The 18,846-nt window shown below is 47.9% G+C and overlaps 1 protein-coding gene across 28 annotated transcripts in view; it reads left to right on the top strand.

Annotated features, from left to right (window-relative positions):
- Positions 1-18,846, top strand: part of CLASP1 (cytoplasmic linker associated protein 1) — a 268,492-nt gene that overhangs the window by 25,185 nt on the left and 224,461 nt on the right. For all 28 annotated transcript variants that reach the window (XM_070476332.1, XM_070476358.1, XM_070476337.1 and 25 more), the window contains exon 2: positions 11,152-11,630. In XM_070476332.1, the coding sequence (XP_070332433.1) occupies positions 11,436-11,630 (195 nt within the window). In that variant the 5' untranslated portion in view covers positions 11,152-11,435. The remainder of the gene's footprint in view (positions 1-11,151; positions 11,631-18,846) is intronic.

Genomic DNA, 18,846 nt, shown 5'->3' with positions numbered 1-18,846 from the left:
CTTCCTATTATCAACCAGAGGGGAAACAAAAAATAAAACTATTTTCTCCTTTTATAGTTCACAGAAAAAAATATTTAAACTATCTGAAAAATTTGTAAAAAATCACCTCTTTAAAATACTAGTGAAGCTAGGTAGTAATCATTCTTGTGCAGTTTATTTTCCTCTATTTTTTAACAGTATATGTACAGTAATGTGAGGAGGGCCTGGCAGCCCACTCCAGTACTCTTGCCTGGAGACTCCCCGTGGACGGAGGAGCCAGAGAGCTGGACACAGCTAAGCGACTAAGCACAGCATAGCACATACAGTGATGTGGAGCTGCTTTTTAAAAAGTTCTGTACTTTTTGTTTCTTCTATTATGTCGTTTTTAACCACATAATTTGTGGACATAACTAATCCACTAGCTCCATCTTCTTGGGAATTTAGGACTTCTTGTTTTACACTTCATTGACAGTTATATGTTATATTCTGTAATACTGAACTGGAGAAGGAAATGACAGCCCACTCCAGTATGCTTGCCTGGGAGATCCCATAGACAGAGAAGCCTGGCGGGCTCCAATCCACAGGGTCATGAAGAGTCAGACACAGTAATGCTGAAATGGTAATGTCTCATTTTTGAATATACTTCTTTCTTTGTAATTATAAAAGTAGCATGTATTTTCTATATTCCTCATAGAAAAAATTTAGAAAATACAGAAAAGTTCAAAGAAAAATCTGTGATCTTAGTACCAGAAATTAGCCAACATTAATGATTTATTTCTGTTCATATGACCTTCCCTTTTAATACCATGAACTTCATCCTTTTATTCACTTTTGGGCATTTACATCATATAGTAAGAGTTTTTTTCTGTCATGACTTCACTGTAGTTAATTATTGTTCACTCTGGGGTGAGTGAGAAAGAGAGGGAGGGAGTTCAACAAGATTTTTCTTTTTCCCTCTCACAGAGTATTCTTGTAATAACTTGAGTTATTCCCGATTTTAGTGATCTTTCCAATAGATGTATGCCCATCCAGCGTCTCCTGATTCTGCATTTCCAAGATGACGTGTGCAGAGCTCCCTGAAGGCCACCACACTGTGGGCCTTTCATGCCAGTTGACTGCTGGGCCTCATCTGCTTAGCGCCAGACTTTCTGAGGATAAGAACTTTTTTCAGTGTCCGGCATTACCGGGGCTCTGTGGAAGTGGGATTTCTGGTATCTGTTAGTTGAGAAAAATTATCAGGCTCAAAGTAAGAATTTAGAAATACTTTTACGTTATCTTTGCATTTAAAGATTCATAACTTCATGTACATAAGTTTGAATATATGGCTAGGAATACTTAGGTTGTGGATAAGTCGTGGTTTGTGTCTGCACTAAATTAAAATCTCAGACAGCATTTTAATCACTCCACCTCTCACCTCAGGGGCGGGGTCATTAGTGTTCACAGGTTGGGAACCAGTGCTTTGGCCTTTGCACATTGCTTCTTTTCCTTTGAATAGGCCACAGTCTTGTCATTTGTGTGTGTGTGCGCTTTGTCCACGTATATTTACACATTCCTTTTATCTGAAATGTTTTGCATTCTCCCAAACTCCCCACCTCCCACTCCCCAAGAAGAAACTGAATTCAGTTAATGGTTGCCAATGAGTATTTTCTTTTGATTTTCAACTCAAGCAGACTTCATTCATTCAACAACTATTTCTTGAGTGCACAGTTGTAGGCATTAGGTTAACAAATAAACAATATCCTCTCATTTATAAGGCTTGACAGTCCTGTGGGAAAATCAGCCAGCAAATAGGTAAATAGCCATGTGATAAATTTCAACTTGTTGTGAGTGCTTTGAAGGAAGAGGACAGGATGCAGTGGTCAGGGACCCCCTAGGGTGGTCTTTAAAGGGCTTGCTGAGGAGGTGGCGTTGAAGCTGAGGTGACAGGCAGTGTAGGCATCAGGACTGTGTTTCAGGCTGGAGGAACAGCAAGAGCGAAGGCGCTGGAACTTCCCTGGTGGCCCAGAGCTTCCCAACGCAGGGATACCAGGTCCGATCCCTGTTCCAGGGAGAAAGGTCCCACATGCTGCAGCTACGAGTTCCAGCGCTGCAGCTGAGAGTTGGCATGCTACGAATAAAGATCCCACCCCAGGTTGGATGCGTGAGACAAGTGCTCGGGCCTGGTGCACTGGGAAGACCCAGAGGGATTGGGTGGAGAGGGAGGTGGAAGGGGGGATCAGGATGGGGAATACATGTAAATCCATGGCTGATTCATGTCAATGTATGACAAAACCCACTGCAATATTGTAAAGTAAGTAGCCTCCAACTAAGAAAAAAAAAAAAAGATCCCACCCCGCAGGCCGCAGCCCAGACCCGGCGCAGCCACATAGACAGAGAGGGAAGGCTCTGAAGTGGTAGAGAGTTTGGAACCGAAAAGAGGCCGGTGCCTGTGCCTGGTGATCCAGGCGTTCACACTTGGGAGTCATCAGTTCTATAGGTTTTAAAAGGTTTTATGGAAATGGATGCACGTTATTTTGGGGTGAGCCAAGTGAGAAGGGGAGAGGCTTTGGACTGAGCTGCTCAGAGAGCTGTGGGAGAGGGACAGAGGTGATCACAGACACTTGAGTAGGTGTTCAGCCAGAGAAGTCACAGCAAGGCAACGCTCACTTGTTTTCACGGAAATGGAAAATTTTTCAGAAGGAAGGAGTAGTCAGCTTTGGGATGCCTCTGAGAGGTGGAGTTAGTGAAGTGGAGGAAAGTATTACTGGGATCTGCCAGCAGGGCAGTCACCCGTGATCCTGACAAGGGGAAACCAGAGGAGAGGGCCAAGGGGGGAGCAGGAAGTGCCTCCGTGCAGCTCGCTGGCGCAGACATCTGCTTAAAGGGGCTTCACTCTGCCTGGTGTCACTGATGGAAGGCCTGTGAGCTCAAGATGGATGATTTAGAGAGAGCCTCGGCTGCCGGGAGGGAGCCGATGGAGGGGAGCTTGCAGATGCTGGAGAGCAGGCACTGAAAAGGTCGAGAGGGTAAAATGAGTTTTGTTCCGTTATCAGGGGAGTTGCCGGTGACTGTCCTGATTTGCTGGTGAAGATCTCAGTTGTCTGGTCCTGCCTACTTTACCATGGAGCAGGAGGTGAGGCTGCCGGGAGAGAGCTGCAGGGTCGGGTAGGGTAGGTGGGTGCTTGCAGAGAGAAAGGCAAACAGGCTTCCCAGAGAATGTGAGTGGGAATGCTGCTGGTGGTCAGGGCCTTTCTGAGTTTTGAGATGGGATCAATTTAAGACCAGACTGGTTGGATATGTGTGTATTCTCTTCCACACGGTCACCCCAAAGGCCTGAGGAGGCAGCTGGTTCAGAGCTTCCATTCACCCAGGGTTTGGGATTACTAGGCAACTACTACACAGAGAGGCAGTGGCGGGTGGTGCCACGCTATTAACACCCACGTGGAATTTCATCCAGACTCACAGGGGAGCGAGATTGAGAAGTTTACCTGATTAACGAGGTTGCGGCAGTGCCCTTGAACAGAAGAGCTGGAGGGATGGGCAGCTGTGGTGGGAAGCAGGATGGCCTGGTGAGGGACTGAGAGTCAGGGAGATGTGCTGCCATAGAGAGCAGAAAGCTGGAAGGAGGGAAGTCGTCAGCCCTAAATGCGAGCAGCTGAGGCAGGAGGCGGGGAGGCTGGGGCTCCGCGTGTTCTGGGTGAGGGGCGTCTGTGTGGGCCGGGCCCGGGGAGCGGCTGCCCATCCTGAAACACCCAGCTGGATTCCCTCAGGCAGTGTCTCCTCCTCCGCCGCCACCACAGCACCCTCAAGCCTCTGGTTTAGGGCTGTCTTTCCGTGCCGCCATAATCTGTATCTCTGTCTTTTGGTCCTTCGAGGCAATGACCTCCTCGCGGGCCATGACTGTGCCCTCCTGGAGTCAGCCGAGTACGCGTGTCATCTGGCAGGTCCAGAGCGAATGTCAGCTCACCGAGTGACTTGTGGCTGCTGGCAAGTGGGGTGCAGGTCGGCCCGGGGGAGGGAGACTTGCCTGGGACGTCTGTCTAAGTCCACACTGTGTTGTAATTGTAGATTGTTATAGTGCAAAAAGTTGTCTTATTGATGGAAACAGCTGCTTTTGATGAGTGTGAATAAATTCTGCTCATTTCTGGCTTTTGGAGTTGGCTTGTCAGGTGTGCTGTGTGCTTTCTCCGATTCTTCCGGGGAGACTTTTGATGTGTTTATTGATTCACTGGTGCTGGAAATACTGCACTGTAGTTCTTGATGCTGTAATCTGGATATTATTACAGCTCCCCAAGCGCTTTGTGATTTGATTTCTTGCTTCTTAGCCCTCTGCTTCTCATGCTCCATATGCTGCAACTATCTGACGCTTTCATATTTTAAGTTCCCAAGGACCCATGCTGTGGACTTTGAGTGAGGCAGTAGTCTAGTATTGTAGTATAATGAAAATAATGCTAACTTTAGGGCAAAGCAGATCTGGTATTCAGTTACAGCCTGATAGTTACTAGCTTTTGAATCTTGGGCAAAGTTTTTTTGGGTGTGTTTTTGTGGTTGCTGCTGGCTGCATGTGCCGCAGGGGCTTACAGGACCTTAGTTCCCTGACCAGGGGTTGATCGTGGGCCCTGGCAGTGAAAGCTCAGAGTCCTAACCACTGGACCACCAGGGAATTCCCCTCTGAGCACATTTCTCTTCTCTTTTTCAGAAGACGCTTTTGTTCTGGCCGCACTGGGTCGCTGTTGCGGTACCTGGGCTCTAGACTGCGTAGGCTCAGCAGTTGCAGAGCGTGGGCTCAGCTGTGGCACGTGGGATCCCGTTCCCCGACCAGGGATTGAACCCAGGCCCTCCTGCATTGGGAGTGCAGATGCTTAGCCACTGGACCACCAGTGAGGTCCCTTAAGCTTCGTTTCTTTGTCTTCAACATGGGGAACAGTGCCTGCCCATTCCGTGCAGGTGTCTTGCGGTCTGTCACCGCTCTTCTCCCCTCAGCCACGCACAGGTTCCCACCGCCCTCCCTTGCTCGTGTTTCTTCCCTGATCAAGTGCCTTAACTGATGTGTGACACCCCGTCCACGCTTCAGTTGAGCATTGTCTAAGTGGTTTTGACGTGGTCTTCCAGGCCTTCTTGATCTGTCCCTTCCCAAAGTGATTTTAGTACTTACTCATATCCCTTATGTGGCAGTATGGCATTCTGTCTGTGGAGTCTGCTATGGTTCCTGTGTGTGTTGAATTCTTACACTGACAAGCTTCTTGTGAGTGTGTATATCTTGTTCTCTCCAAGTAAGTTGGAAGCATTTTCAAGTCAAGTCATAGATTATAGTTATTTCTTTTGTATCTTGTGTGGTTCAGTTCAGTTCAGTCACTCAGTCGTGTCTAACTCTTTGTGACCTTGTGGACTGTAGCATGCCAGGCCTCCATGTCCATCACCAACTCCCAGAGTTTACTCAAACTCATGTCCATTGAGTCAGTGATGCCTTCCAACCATCTCATCCTCTGTCATCCCCTTCTCCTCCCGCCTTCAGTGTTTCCCAGCATCAGGGTCTTTTCAAATGAGTCAGCTCTTTGCATCAGCTGGCTGAAGTTAAGAGTTTCATCTTCAGCATCAGTCCTTTCAGTGAATACTCAGGACTGATTTCCCTTAAGATGGACTGGTTGGATCTCCTTGCAGTCCAAGGGACTCTCAAGAGTCTTCTCCAACACCACAGTTCAAAAGCATCAGTTCTTAGGTGCTCAGCTTTCTTTATAGTCCAACTCTCACATCCATACATGACCGCTGGAAAAACCATAGCTTTGACTGGACAGACCTTTGTTGGCAAAGTAGTGTCTCTGCTTTTTAATATGCTGTCTAGGTTGGTCATAACTTTTCTTCCAAGGAGCAAGTGTCTTTTAATTTCATGGCTGCAGTCACCATCTGCAATGATTTTGGAGCCCCCCAAAACACAATTTGTCACTGTTTCCGTTGCTTCCCCATCTATTTGCCATGAAGTGATGGGACCAGATGCCATGATCGTTTTCTGAATGTTGAGTTTTAAGCCAACTTTTTCACTCTCCTCTTTCACTTTCATCAAGAGGCTCTTTAGTTCTTCTTTGCTTTCTGCCATAAAGGTGGTGTCATTTGCATATCTGAGGTTGTTGGTATTTCTCCCGGCAGTCTTGATTCCAGCTTGTGCTTCATCCAGCCCAGCATTTCTCATGATGTACTCTGCATGTAAGTTAAATAAGCAGGGTGACAATATACAGCCTTGATGTACTCCTTTTCCTATTTGGAACCAGTCTGTTGTTCCATGTCCAGTTCTAACTGTTGCTTCCTGACCTGCATACAGGTCTCAGGAGGCAGGTCAGGTGGTCTGGTATTCCTGTCTCTTGACGAATTTTCTACAGTTTGTTGTGATCCACACGGTCAAAGGCTTTGGCATGGTCAGTAAAGCAGAAGTAGATCCTGGTGGGTGGTTGTCTGTGGGGTCGCACAGAGTCGGACACGACTGAAGCGACTTAGCAGCAGTAGATGTTTCTACTGTGGTCAGATGTGATGTATCATAAACTGTTGAGTAAATAAAAGCAATCACGATGATGGGTAAACAAAGAAGATAAGCCTATTTACCTCACTCAGGTATTCATTGTACAAATGTCCACTGAGTGTGCACACATAAGATTGAAGCACACTGCTGCACTATTCTGAGGCCTGTTTAGCTGGTGGAATCCATTTCCTCACACCTTTATTTTGGGCTGGCCTTGTGACTTGCTTGTGGCAGAAGTGATTTGCGTGTTCTGCCTCCTGGGCCTTGTGAGGCCTGGCAGTCTTCTCTTTGCCATCCTGGAATGCTCCAACCACATGTACTGAACTACAGACTGTATTACTGAGCTGTTAGAGATCATGTGTGACGAGAGGTCCAGCCAACAGCCCCCATCATTGCCTGAGACATGAAGGTGATGCCACTGTAGACTCTTAACCTCAGTCAGAGTGGCAGACAGCAGCAGATACCTGAGTGATCCCAGGCAAGGTTAGCAGAAGAACCTCCTGCTGAGCCCAGCCCATCATAGACGTATAAGAAATACTAACTTGTCACTGCTCTAAGCCACTAGTGGAAACGGCCCTACCTTTTTAACTTCTCTCGTGGAGAAGCCTGTCGTAGATGTGGAAGTTCGGAGCTCACAGCTGATGTTGTTCCCTGTCCCGCCCTCCGTTGTCTTCACTCCTTTGTGGTGGTGACCTGAGTAGTACTATAAGAAGGAGGATCGAGAGAGAGCTATATTTTTTTTAAAAAAATGCCCTGTGCAAACTTTTCTGATCCTGAATGTTATTTAATGAACGTGACGCCTGTGATCTCCCCACTGCCCCCCTGGAGGTGCAGAGTCGAGACTGGGGGCTGTCTAACAGCGTCCCTGACGTCAGGCTGTCCTGATGCGTGTTTCATTCTTGTTGAAGCTGGTATTTTTTAAGTTCTTCCTGTTGGCCTGTAGCAGAATTGGGCTGCTTCTTATGATGTAACTGTAAATACTTAAGAAACTCTTCCTGGGGTTGCAGAGGGAGAACACATGTACTTATTTGTTGGGTAGCTAAAAATGCCTGTGAAGGAAGGCATGGGAAGTTAGCAACACCTTTTGCTTTTAAGTTGGGAAATGTGGCCGGAGGATAGGAGTAGGGGAGAGGTCTTACACTTTTGTGCAAGAGAGGATAACCTATTGCTTTTTTTTTTTTTTAATTAAAAAGAATGAAGAGGACCCAGTTTGCTGAATGCTTTGGGGCTCCCAGTGCCATTCTGCGGGTTTCATACACAGGAGTTTGTGACCTGCTTCTGAGTGTGCTAAACCTTTACTGCATAATTACTGTCAAGAAGCATATACTTACTTGTTAGAAACCATTTGGAATTCCAGCTGAAGGGGAGGTTTTTATCTAATATGTATTTTAAAAAATAACAGGAAAGAGCCTTAAATGCATGGGTTCCTTCCTCTCCTGGGAGTGGAGACTTTGCTATCTGGCCTGTTGCTTCTCAGCTCACTATGAAGTCTGACCTTCTTTCCCTGAGTTGGGACAGAACTAGGCCAGACTTGTAGTAACAAGGATTTGAAGGTGGGAAAGGGAAACTACGGCCATGCAACCTTGGAAAATCACTTACCTTTGCCTCAGTTTCCCCACCTGTAAAATAGGGTTGTGTTAATGCCTACTTTATAAAAGTGGTTGGAGGGCTAACAAACACATGAAAAGATGCTCAACATCACTCATCATCAGAGAAATGCCAATCAAAACCACAATGAGGTACCATTACACGCCAGTCAGGATGGCTGCTATCCAAAAGTCTACAAGCAATAAATGCTGGAGAGGGTGTGGAGAAAAGGAACCCTCTTACACTGTTGGTGGGAATGCAAACTAGTACAGCCGCCATGGAGAACAGTGTGGAGATTTCTTAAAAAACTGGAAATAGAACTGCCATATGACCCAGCAATCCCCTTCTGGGCATACACACCTAGCAAACCAGATCTGAAAGAGACACGTGCACCCCAATGTTCATCGCAGCACTGTTTATAATAGCCAGGACATGGAAGCAACCTAGATGCCCATCAGCAGACGAATGGATAAGGAAGCTGTGGTTACATGTACACCATGGAATATTACTCAGCCATTAAAAAGAATTCATTTAAATCAGTTCTAATGAGATGGATGAAACTGGAGCCTATTATACAGAGCGAAGTAAGCCAGAAAGATAAAGACCATTACAGTATACTAACACATATATATGGAATTTAGAAAGATGGTAATGATAACCCTATATGCAAAACAGAAAAAGAGACACAGATGTATAGAACAGACTTGTGGACTCTGTGGGAGAAGGCGAGGGTGGGATGTTTCAAGAGAACAGCATCGAAACATGTATATTATCTATAGTGAAACAAATCACCAGCCCAGGTTGGATGCATGAGACAAGTGCTCGGGGCTGGTGCCCTGGGAAGACCCAGAGGGATCGGGTGCAGAGGGAGGTGGGAGGGGGGACTGGGATGGGGAACACATGTAAATCCATGGCTGATTCATGTCAATGTATGACAAAACCCACTACAATATTGTAAAGTAATTAGCCTCCAACTAATAAAAATAAATGAAAAAAATAAAAAAATAAATAAAATCTAAAAAAAAAAAAAAAAGTGGTTGGAGAATCAGAGATAAACTGTATAAGTCATCTTGGCATAGAGCCTGATCCCTCATGTTGATGCTCAAAACTGATATTGGCACCATCATTACTGGTTAGTGTCTGTTGATTTTGGGCCCTTTGAGGAGTAAGGGATATGAAATTCTTTTCACTGAGCATGAAAGATGTTTAGAGGAAGAATCATCTGCTGGTGTGTAACAGAGTCCCACAAATTGCATGGCTTGAAGTATGAGTGAACAGTGCCTCACCGTCCTGTGGTTTGGCCAGGTGGTTTCTGTCTCCTTAGACGTGTCTGTGTGTCTGCAGTCAGATGGTGGCTGGTGAGGCTGAGTGGTCCCCGAGGACTCCCTACCATGTCTGGTGGTTGCTGCCGGCTGCTGTTTGGAGCGAGTTGGTTCTCCTCTACCGGCTTCTCCTGTTCAGGAGGCTAGACCAGCTTCCTCACAGCGTGGCAGTCGCGCACGCTCCAGGGTCACATCTCAGCTCGTTTCTGCCGCCTCTGTTTTCCCACCGGCCAGAGCGAGTCTCAGGACTCATCCCAGGGGCACGGGGGAGGAGGGGCAGCGAAGCCTCTGCAGCTACCGCACGCTTGACCTTAGCTAGCTGCGTGGCGAATATTGGGCCCAGAACCTAAAGGTTCCGTTGGTTTCTCCAGTTTTCATGTATCGCTGATACCTTCGTTAGTCTGACAGGGGAGCTGATTAAGGAAGTGGAGGTATTTTGTTTGGACTGAAAATTGGAGTGAAGGGTAATGGCTGCTTTGCTATATCTGAAGACTTTCCTGTGAAGGAAGGACACGTTCCATGGCACGGACATGACTGGAAAGCGCTATGTCCTCCACTTCAGGAAGGACTGCCACGTGAGATGTCCAGGCTTTCTGATTGGAAGGAAAGCAGAAACTGGGTAATCCGGGGTTAGAGACTTTCCAGGAGTGTTCTCCTCATTGGATGACTTGACTCATCTCTCATTCTAGGACTTGGGAAGAGCGCTGTGCTTCTTTTGCTGAGATGGGGTGGGGTGGAGGTGGGGCGGGTGCCAGGAAGGGAAAGAAACCTTGTGCTGCGACTGGAACAGTTACCCTGCCCTGAGGTTAAATCTTACTTAGTTTATAAGGTCAGGTTTACCTGTGAACCGCTGAGAGCTCACACTGACTGTTGGCGTGAGGAACGTTTCTATTTAGTACAATCAGGGTTGCTGCATCTTGAAGATAGGGTTTCTGTGCATCTTCTTGGGTTAAGAATTGAGAAAAGACGTTGAGAAAATAAATATGTACAGTTGTTCCAGGAGCTGCAGATTAAATGGTCCTCCCGTTCATGTCTAGTAAAAATGATTTTGGTGCCTCCTGACATCACGTGTTTTGTGCTATGCCAGGAGTGGTTTTGAGGTCTCCTGATTCTGTAGCAAAACTCCAGGCCCAGTTGGTGCTTCTGCCCACGAGAACGCTGTGTCCCAGAGCGTGGTCAGATTGTGAGCCTCTCCCCTTCCCCCTGTGGGTCGCTTCTCTGGAGGAGGAGGCGGGGACGCCTGCCTGCTCGCCCTCTGTAAAGCTGCTGAGCACGTGTAGGTGTCGCCTTCAACTTTGACTGCTGTTCTGGGCCAGCCAGTTTGGTCAATGGTGTTTTCTGTGGACCCTGCCTCACTTCCGGCACTCGGACTGTACGAAACTGAGAGACAGGCTACAGCACACACCAGCACTCAGACACAGTGGTGTTTGCTCTTTGCTGGGGAGCAGAATTTAAGCTGCACATAAATCACCCAGCTGAGCAAAAGCTTGCTCTCCTGACTGGTGCATTTACAAGCTGAAAAATTGTGGAAAACCTCAACCCACCAACTGTGACGCTCACTGGTTCTTTGCTTTGGGCTTCGACCTTCTTCCTGATAAAAATAATAATTATGTTACTCTGACACGGTTGCCAAGTGTTCATGCCTCTCACTCCACGTGTGCTTATAAACGATGCTGCAGCGCGGATGCTTGTTTGTCTTTGATCAGATGTTTCCCAGCATTTGAGCATTCTGTTATCTGTGCTGATGTGTCCTTCTCTTCTCTTGCTTTTCAGAATGGACCGCTGAAGTATGAAGTATTTCAGACCCGGGAGGAGAGCGTCACCCTGCCACTCACTCCTTTCTCCCCTACTGGTTATTTAAATTGGGCTTTTAATATCCTCCCAGCTGCTCTTCAGCCACACATGGTGCATTGCTGCCATTCCCCGGATTGCATCTTTGACACACAGGCTCTTAGTAACCTTCAGCAAACAAAGAGGCCGCCTCCGGGGGCCGCTCACGGGGAGGGCGTCACCCCCTCCGCCCTCTAGCTTCGGTGGCTCTGGGTTGGAATTCCGCCATGGAGCCTCGCATGGAGGCCTGCCTGGCACAGGTGCTGCAGAAGGATGTGGGGAAACGGCTGCAGGTTGGCCAAGAACTGATAGACTATTTCTCAGACAAACAGAAGTCTGCCGACCTCGAGCATGACCAGACCATGTTAGACAAACTTGTGGATGGACTCGCTACCTCTTGGGTGAACTCTAGCAATTATAAGGTAAGCCGTGTGCAAGAGGATGCTCTTCTAGGTGGCTGGGCTACCTAGGGGGATCAAAATGGGTCCTTTGAAGAGTCCTTTGAGAGCCATCAGCATGATTGATCCCTTGGTTTCCATTAAGACACTCAGTCACGTTGTGGCTTTTGGACATTTCATCCTAGAGCAAGTAGACTTTTCTTTGATTTTGTTGGAGATCAGAACACCCTTACTCTTCAGTGTACTGAGAGAAGGCCGTGTGACCAGATAAAGGGAGGCTTTTATGTGGAAAAGGTGCAGGTATTTGCAGCCTTGAAGTTAAAGTGACTATCATGTCTTGTAGTGAGTGGCTCTTTGTGAATAACAAGTGACCTCATTGGTTTTCTTGGGGCTGGGGATGGGGATTGGCAGTAGGATGAGGGCTTCTTACCTTCAGGTTCCTATTTTGAAGGTGGCCCAGGCACCTGGCCAGCAGTAGTACGGTTTGCCAAGGACTCTCCTGAGGCCTGTTGGTAATGGCCTGGAGGTTCCCCATCCGGTTCCAAAGGTCAGAGTTCCTCAGCTGCCCCTGGCGGGTGGAAGGGGGCAGGTGGGGCCTGTGATGCAGATGAGCTGGGAAGGCGGGCCTTGCTGCCCTTCAGGTGCTGAGTTTTCCGGAAGGAATAGTGGGCTGGGTTTGAGGTGCTGGGCAGGCGCCACTGCCCCCTCCCCTCCCCAGCCTAAGTGTGTTGGGAAGCTGGCCCCTTTGGGTCTAGGTCGGGATGGAGGACAGAGTGGGCTGTTGCGTGATTGCCAGTAGGTGCTGTAGACCTTACAGACAAAGGGGCTTGCAGACACAGAACCTTCTGTGAGTTTTTTCATTGTACCAGTCTTCTGACACATGCGGACTCCTAACGGGTGCTTTGCTGTTTGCTCTAATATAGACTTTGTTTTCCAGTTACATTGAATCAATCTTATCTAACAGTCAGCAGGCTTTAGATTTATTAAGGGTGTTTACCTCAGTCCCTAATATTTCACTTACAACTGGCCGTAAAGTTTACCTTCTCTGACTTTGAAAGCTGAGCTTAAATTCTGCCTTATTCATCTGTTTGTTCATTTAGCTGAACTTGCTAAGGACCTCTTACCCGCTCTGCGCCGGTGCTGGGTGGGGGGAGTGTTGCAGAGGTAGACTGGAGACGTCCTTGAGGTCTGTGACGTCACCCTTGCTGTGTGCAAATTAGGATGCTTCTGGCTGAGAGTACCTGAGGCTGACTTAGTTGACTTAAAGTTTGCATAAGGAGATTGAGTAATTGCCTTTAAAACATAAGAAGTCCACATAGTTAAAGCAGTGGCTAGGGAAGAAGAGTGACTGATTGTGTCTTTCACTTGGGAGGAAGCCTTCTGTGAAGCTCCCCAGCAGACGTTTTTACATTACATTGCAGCATCACTGGGAGTGGACAGGTGTCCACAGTGGCCTTCTGCCATCACGCTTCACCTCCTGGTCTCATGAAGGGGTTCAGCCTCCCCTGAGTCAAACCTGTGTGGAGGGATTGGGTACCAGACTCCTGCTAGGAAGAAGGAGGCGAGGCAAGGGGCAGAGGTACATGGATGTTAAATAAGTAACCCACAGGTTTGCGGAACCGCAGGAGCTTTCCTAACCTCCCTGGGCCTCAGTTTCCTCATCCGTAATGTGGAAATGTTATTATATACACTAAACGAGAGTGAATATACAGTCATTATGGAGAAGGAAGTGGCAGCCTACTCCGGTATTGTTGCCTGGAGAATCCCGTGAGCAGAGGATCCTGGTGGGCTGCTCTCCATGGGGTCGCAGAGTTGGTCGCGACTGAAGCGACTTAGCATGCATGCATGCAGTTGTTAGATGGCAGCTGCATAATCAGCTTTCAGACATTCAGTCAGTGTCAAGACATGGTCCCTGTCTTCACTAAACTCGTAGTCTGGGAGGGGCGGGTAAGGATATATAAGTGAACGGTTAGTCATTGTTGCGTGTGCAGTCATAAAGTGAAAGAAAGTGTTGGTCACTCAGTCGTGCCCAGCTCTTTGCGACCCCAAGGACTGCAGCCCGCCAGACTCCTCTGTTCATGGGATTTTCCAGGCAGGGACGCTGGAGGAGTTTGCCGGTTTCCTTCTCCAGGGGATCTTCCTGGCCCAGGATCGAACCTAGGTCTCCCGCATTGCAGGTGGATTTTTTACCAGCTGAGCTACCAAGGAAGCCCTAATTAAGATACACAGAATTGGTGGGAAGACAGAGGAAAAGTAGTAACACTGTCTAGAGGAACCCAGAGGTTTGAAGACTGGGCCGATTTTTCATAATAGGAATTGTAGGGTCACAGTGGAGTGAAAGATAAGACTTGAGAACCTTGGTGAAGCAATTTCCAGGAAAGACAGCCCAGGAAGGAAGGGAAAACAGGGTTTGCCGCTGCCTCACGTGTGGTCACGGGCAGGGCGTCTTGCCTGCCTGTGCAGGGCGGGCGTCGGGCTCGCTCTCCGCTTGGGGCCTCACGTTCTGATGACTTGTCCGGCTTTGTGCTGATGGCTTTGGCGTCGGGGCCTCGCCGTGTGGTTCTGACCCTGCCCTGTGCTGGGCGCCCCTCTGGTCTGCCGGGCCTCTCAAGTGTGGTCGCCGTGTGTCCTGTTCACACTGAGGCCCAGAGTCTGAAGCCTCGCAGGCGCTCAGCACAGCGTGCCGCCTGCGTGAGCTTGGGGGTTCAGGGGCTCCCTGGCACATATTCCTGGCTGCGTTGCTGAGATCTGCAAGTGTGTTTTTTAGGGACCTCCACCTGTTTTTTTTCCTTAATCATGGATTGAAATTACTCAGTCAGAGCTTGAAGTACCCTTCAGGTTTTATTTGAAAGGATTCACTTTGTAATAGACAATTCTCTGAACCTTGGCTTCTTGACATTTGTTTTTTTTGTTTTTAAATTCAGGACTAAAAAGATAAGGGGAAAAGAGAAGTACTTTTGACCTTCCAAAAGGATAGCACTTAGGTATTGTTATTCCTTTTCCCAGTAAGAGGATGTAGATGAATGCCAACACAGTGTCTTATTTTAAAAAATAGTTCGCTGGAGCCTGGATCACTTTACCTTTGAGTATTAATGTGGTAGACAGGTTTGTACCTGTTTTTGATTAAGGTTTAATAGCTACTGATTGCTGCTTATGTACCATATGCATTTAATATCTCATGTAATCTTCATAACATTCCTGCAAAGTAGATGGTGGTATCCTAATGTTATACATGAGGTCACGGGAATTACTGTGAATTAACTAGATAATTTCTTTGTGATCATGGAACTGGGATTTAAATGTAGGACTCTGATTTCCTAGCCAGTGTTTCTTGCATTAGAATACAGGCCAGCAAACTTTCTTAAAGATCCCATGGTAAATATATTAGGCTGGTGGGCCCTGTGGTCTTCCTGTGAATATTTGACTAGTCTGGGCCATTCTCAATGCATGAGCGGCCCCAGATAATGTGTGCACGAGTGGCCGTAGCTGTGTTCCAGCGAGACTTAACTTACATAGACAGACGGAGGTGGCTGGCCCCTGGCCCGTGGGTCACTAGCCCCAGCACTAACTGAAACATCGAGCACCTGTGGTGTGTAGATACTTTTCTTTACTGGTGGGACCTGTTCATGATTCATTTGGGAGAAGAGTGAGCCTTATAATTTGTACCTAATTTGGGAATAGGGGAAGCCATCATTTTGATAGAACTCAGTTTGCTTTTGGAGCATCTTATATGATACTTTAGGAAGCTTGCCTTTTTGGATCTATCATGCAGCCTCATTTTAGGCTCAGTATATGTTCTGTTAACCTGTCACTGATTGTTTACTGTGAGCTGACTTTGCTGAAATCAGCCTCTGTGCACTCGTACCGGATTGAATCTCGGAGACAGAGTTTTGGGTGAAGTAGAAAAGAATAGCTTTGTTGCTTTGCCTGGCGAGAGGCACCACAGGCTTCTACCGTCCAAATCTATGTGTCCCTTGAGGTGGAGCCGGGACCCAGCCTCAGGGCTGCTTTGTTTCTTGGCTGCTCCTCCCCTGTCTCTGCATCCCTTCCCTTCCTGGACTAGCAGCTGTTCCATCTGCCCTTTGGAACCCAGGGAAAGTCGAGGAGGCTGATCGTGCTCGGGAGCCCAACAGGGTCCTGCTTGGTCCCGGCTTTGGACGTTGTTGGGTCATCTTGGGGAGTGAGTAGCTGGTTGTTTAAGTAGTGTCCTCCTACGGCTGGAACACCCCAGGACTACACCCCCACCCCCAATCCAGGGTGTCACTGCGAGGACTTGATCAGTCTTCTGTGATGTCACAGTAGCTGGGGGAGACACGGAAGAGGCGGAGTCTTTGTTATAAGACTTCTTTTCTAGACTGTGTGTGTGTGTGTGTGTGTGTGTGTGTGTGTATGTGTATGCTCAGTTGTGTCCAACTCCATAGACTATCCCGCCAGGCTCCTTTGTCCATGGGATTCTCCAGGCAAGGATACTGGAGTGGGTAGCCATTCCCTTCTCCAGGGGATTTTCCCAACCCTGGGATCGAACCCGGGTTTCTTGCATTGCAGGCAGATTCTTTACCGTCTGAGCCACCAGTGCCAGAAATTATGCTAAATATGTGTTCATTTTTAACTTCAGATGAGATGGATCTTGCTATGGTCATTTAACAGAGGAGGACATTGATGTGCAGATAAATCAGGTAACTTGATCAAGATGACAGAGCCAGTGATCAAGGTTTCTGGGCTCTGAGTCTAGGTGTTCATGCAGTGACTGAAGTGAATGAAGCCCTGATCCTGTGCGTATAGTGCCCTGAGGGCTGGGTATCCCTGAGGAAGCAGGCCAGACACGGTCCCCTCCTCAAGGAGGACTTGCTGGCTGGCGCTGGGCAGCCTCGCTCTGTCTGAATCTGATGCGTGCCGACACCACCCAGTGCGCTGCCGTCTCACAGCCCAGACCATGCTGGCTTGGAATTTGTAGGATCTCTTTTAACTGAGGGCTTCCTTAATCTCTGCCCTGCCGGTCTTAGTTGACTGTTCATGGGGTTCTCAAGGCAAGATTACTGAAGTGGTTTGCCATTCCGTTCTCCAGTGGACCACATTCTGTCAGAGCTCTGCACCATGACCCGGTTGTCCTAGGTGGCCCCACACGGCGTGGCTCATGGTTTCATTGAGTTAGACAAGGCTGTGGTCCCTCAACATTCAGAAAACTCAGATCGTGGCATCTGGTCCCATCACTTCATGGGAAATGGATGGGGAAACAGTGGAAGCAGTGTCAGACTTTATTTTTGGGGGGCTCCAAAATCACTGTGGATGGTGATTGCAGCCATGAAATTAAAAGACGCTTACTCCTTGGAAGGAAAGTTATGACCCACCTGGACAGCATGTTTAAAAGCAGAGACATCATTTTACCAACAAAGGTCCGTCTAGTCAGGGCTCTGGTTTTTCCTCTGGTGATGCATGGATGTGAGAGTTGGACGGTGAAGAAAACTGAGTGCCGAAGAATTGATGCTTCTGAACTGTGGTGTTGGAGAAGACTCTTGAGAGTCCCTTGGACTACAAGGAGATCCAACCAGTCCATCCTAAAGGAGCTCAGTCCTGGGTGTTCATTGGGAGGACTGATGCTAAAGCTGAAACTCCAATCTTTGGCCACCTCATGCAAAGAGTTGACTCATTGGAAAAGACCCTGATGCTGGGAGGGATTAGGGGCAGGAGGAGAAGGGGACGACAGAGGATGAGATGGCTGGATGGCATCACCGACTCGATGGACATGAGTTTGGGTGGACTGCGGGAGTTGGTGAAGAACAGGGAGGCCTGGCGTGCTGCGGTTCCTGGAGTTGCAAAGGCAAAGAGTCGGACACGACTGAGCGACTGAACTGAACTGAATGATCTTAGTGGTCTAAAGGTAGGACTGTAAGGAATCTATAAAGTTGGGGAGGCCTTGATGGAAAGATGGGGTTAAATGGCACCAGGAAGGATCAAAAGGAGTGAGTTGCAAATTCAGAGAGCCTCCTCGTCCTTCTTGTTCCTCCGTGTCTAGCAGCACTGTCTCAGTATAGACTGTAGACAGTTGCATCTCTTCCTTAGCTGCTTTCTGGAGCACAGTATGACCACTGCTCTGGTTCAGGTGCCCTTTCTGGCCTGAGGGGAAGGTGCTCATGGATAAGGGAGGCTCCTCTGGGCCCGTTGCCTATCTCCAGAGCCTCGACTGTCATGGAGGTTTTAATTTCCCCCAGTGTCCCTGAGAGGAGAGCAGAGAGAACGGCAGGATTCAGGTGAAGTGACTTCTGCCTCTGCCTTTTTGCCTGGTGCTGCCGCAGTGATGAGGCTTCGCAGAGGCTGTTCCTTCTTCCAAGGTTTTCCCTGTTGCCTTGTCCTGTCGGTTGCAAAAGTTGAATTTTTCTGGGTATAGTTTAAAGACAGGTGCCTCTCTTCTAAGTAGGAAAGCTTTAGGGAGTGGTAATCAACAAAAACCAAAGCAAAGCAAAAAAAAAAAAAAAAAAAGCTTGGAAGAATTATTTTAAATTTATGTGACTTGTCAAGTAAAAATGGTGTCCTTGATGTATGTAATTAATGGCATTTCTTCCTGAGTGTGTGTTTATGTATATGCAAGGGCAGCAAAGTGCATTGGAAGTAGTTCGGATTGGAGGATGAATAGTCTGAATTTTCATCCTGGCTCTGCCATTTAGCCTTTTGAGCAGGTCAGTCTACTCATCTGTGAAATGAGTCTGGTGACAGCTGGCACACAGCATTGTTATGAGGGTGCAGGGAGCCTGTACACGAAGGTGCCAGGGCTGCTTGGCGTGAGCATGTGGTCAGTGAGAGGAAGATGATGTTGGATATGCACTTACTGGGCCCAAAGAAAACAAGATCTGTAGAAAGTGGACCTTTCTGTGGGACTGAGTTTGTGTGCCTTCCTTAGTCCTGGTCAGCCTGTTCCTTGGAGCAGAGGCCTTGGATCCTTTGTAACAAGATATGACTCCTTAAACCATGCACTGTTGATAACAGAGGCCCTGAGCAGAGCAGCAGCTGGCCTGGAATTCTAAGAGTGAGTTTAAAATCTGCTGGCGAAGGCAGCCTGCTGGTGGAGGACCCCAGTTATCAGAGGGTTTCATCTTTTCTTTTTATTTTTAACTGATAGTTCACCTTGTTTCAGAAAGCTCAGGTTGAAATACGGATACATATAATGAAATCATAAATTGAATGTCAGAGCAAAAAGAAGAAGAAACGGCTAGGGTGAGAGCACAGGCCCAACAGTGAGGCTGAT

The sequence above is a fragment of the Odocoileus virginianus genome, chromosome 13, assembly GCF_023699985.2.
Source record: "Odocoileus virginianus isolate 20LAN1187 ecotype Illinois chromosome 13, Ovbor_1.2, whole genome shotgun sequence".
Lineage (NCBI taxonomy): Eukaryota > Metazoa > Chordata > Mammalia > Artiodactyla > Cervidae > Odocoileus > Odocoileus virginianus.
The sequence above is the reverse complement of the archived record's forward strand: the minus strand, read 5'-3'. Positions and strand labels throughout refer to the sequence as shown.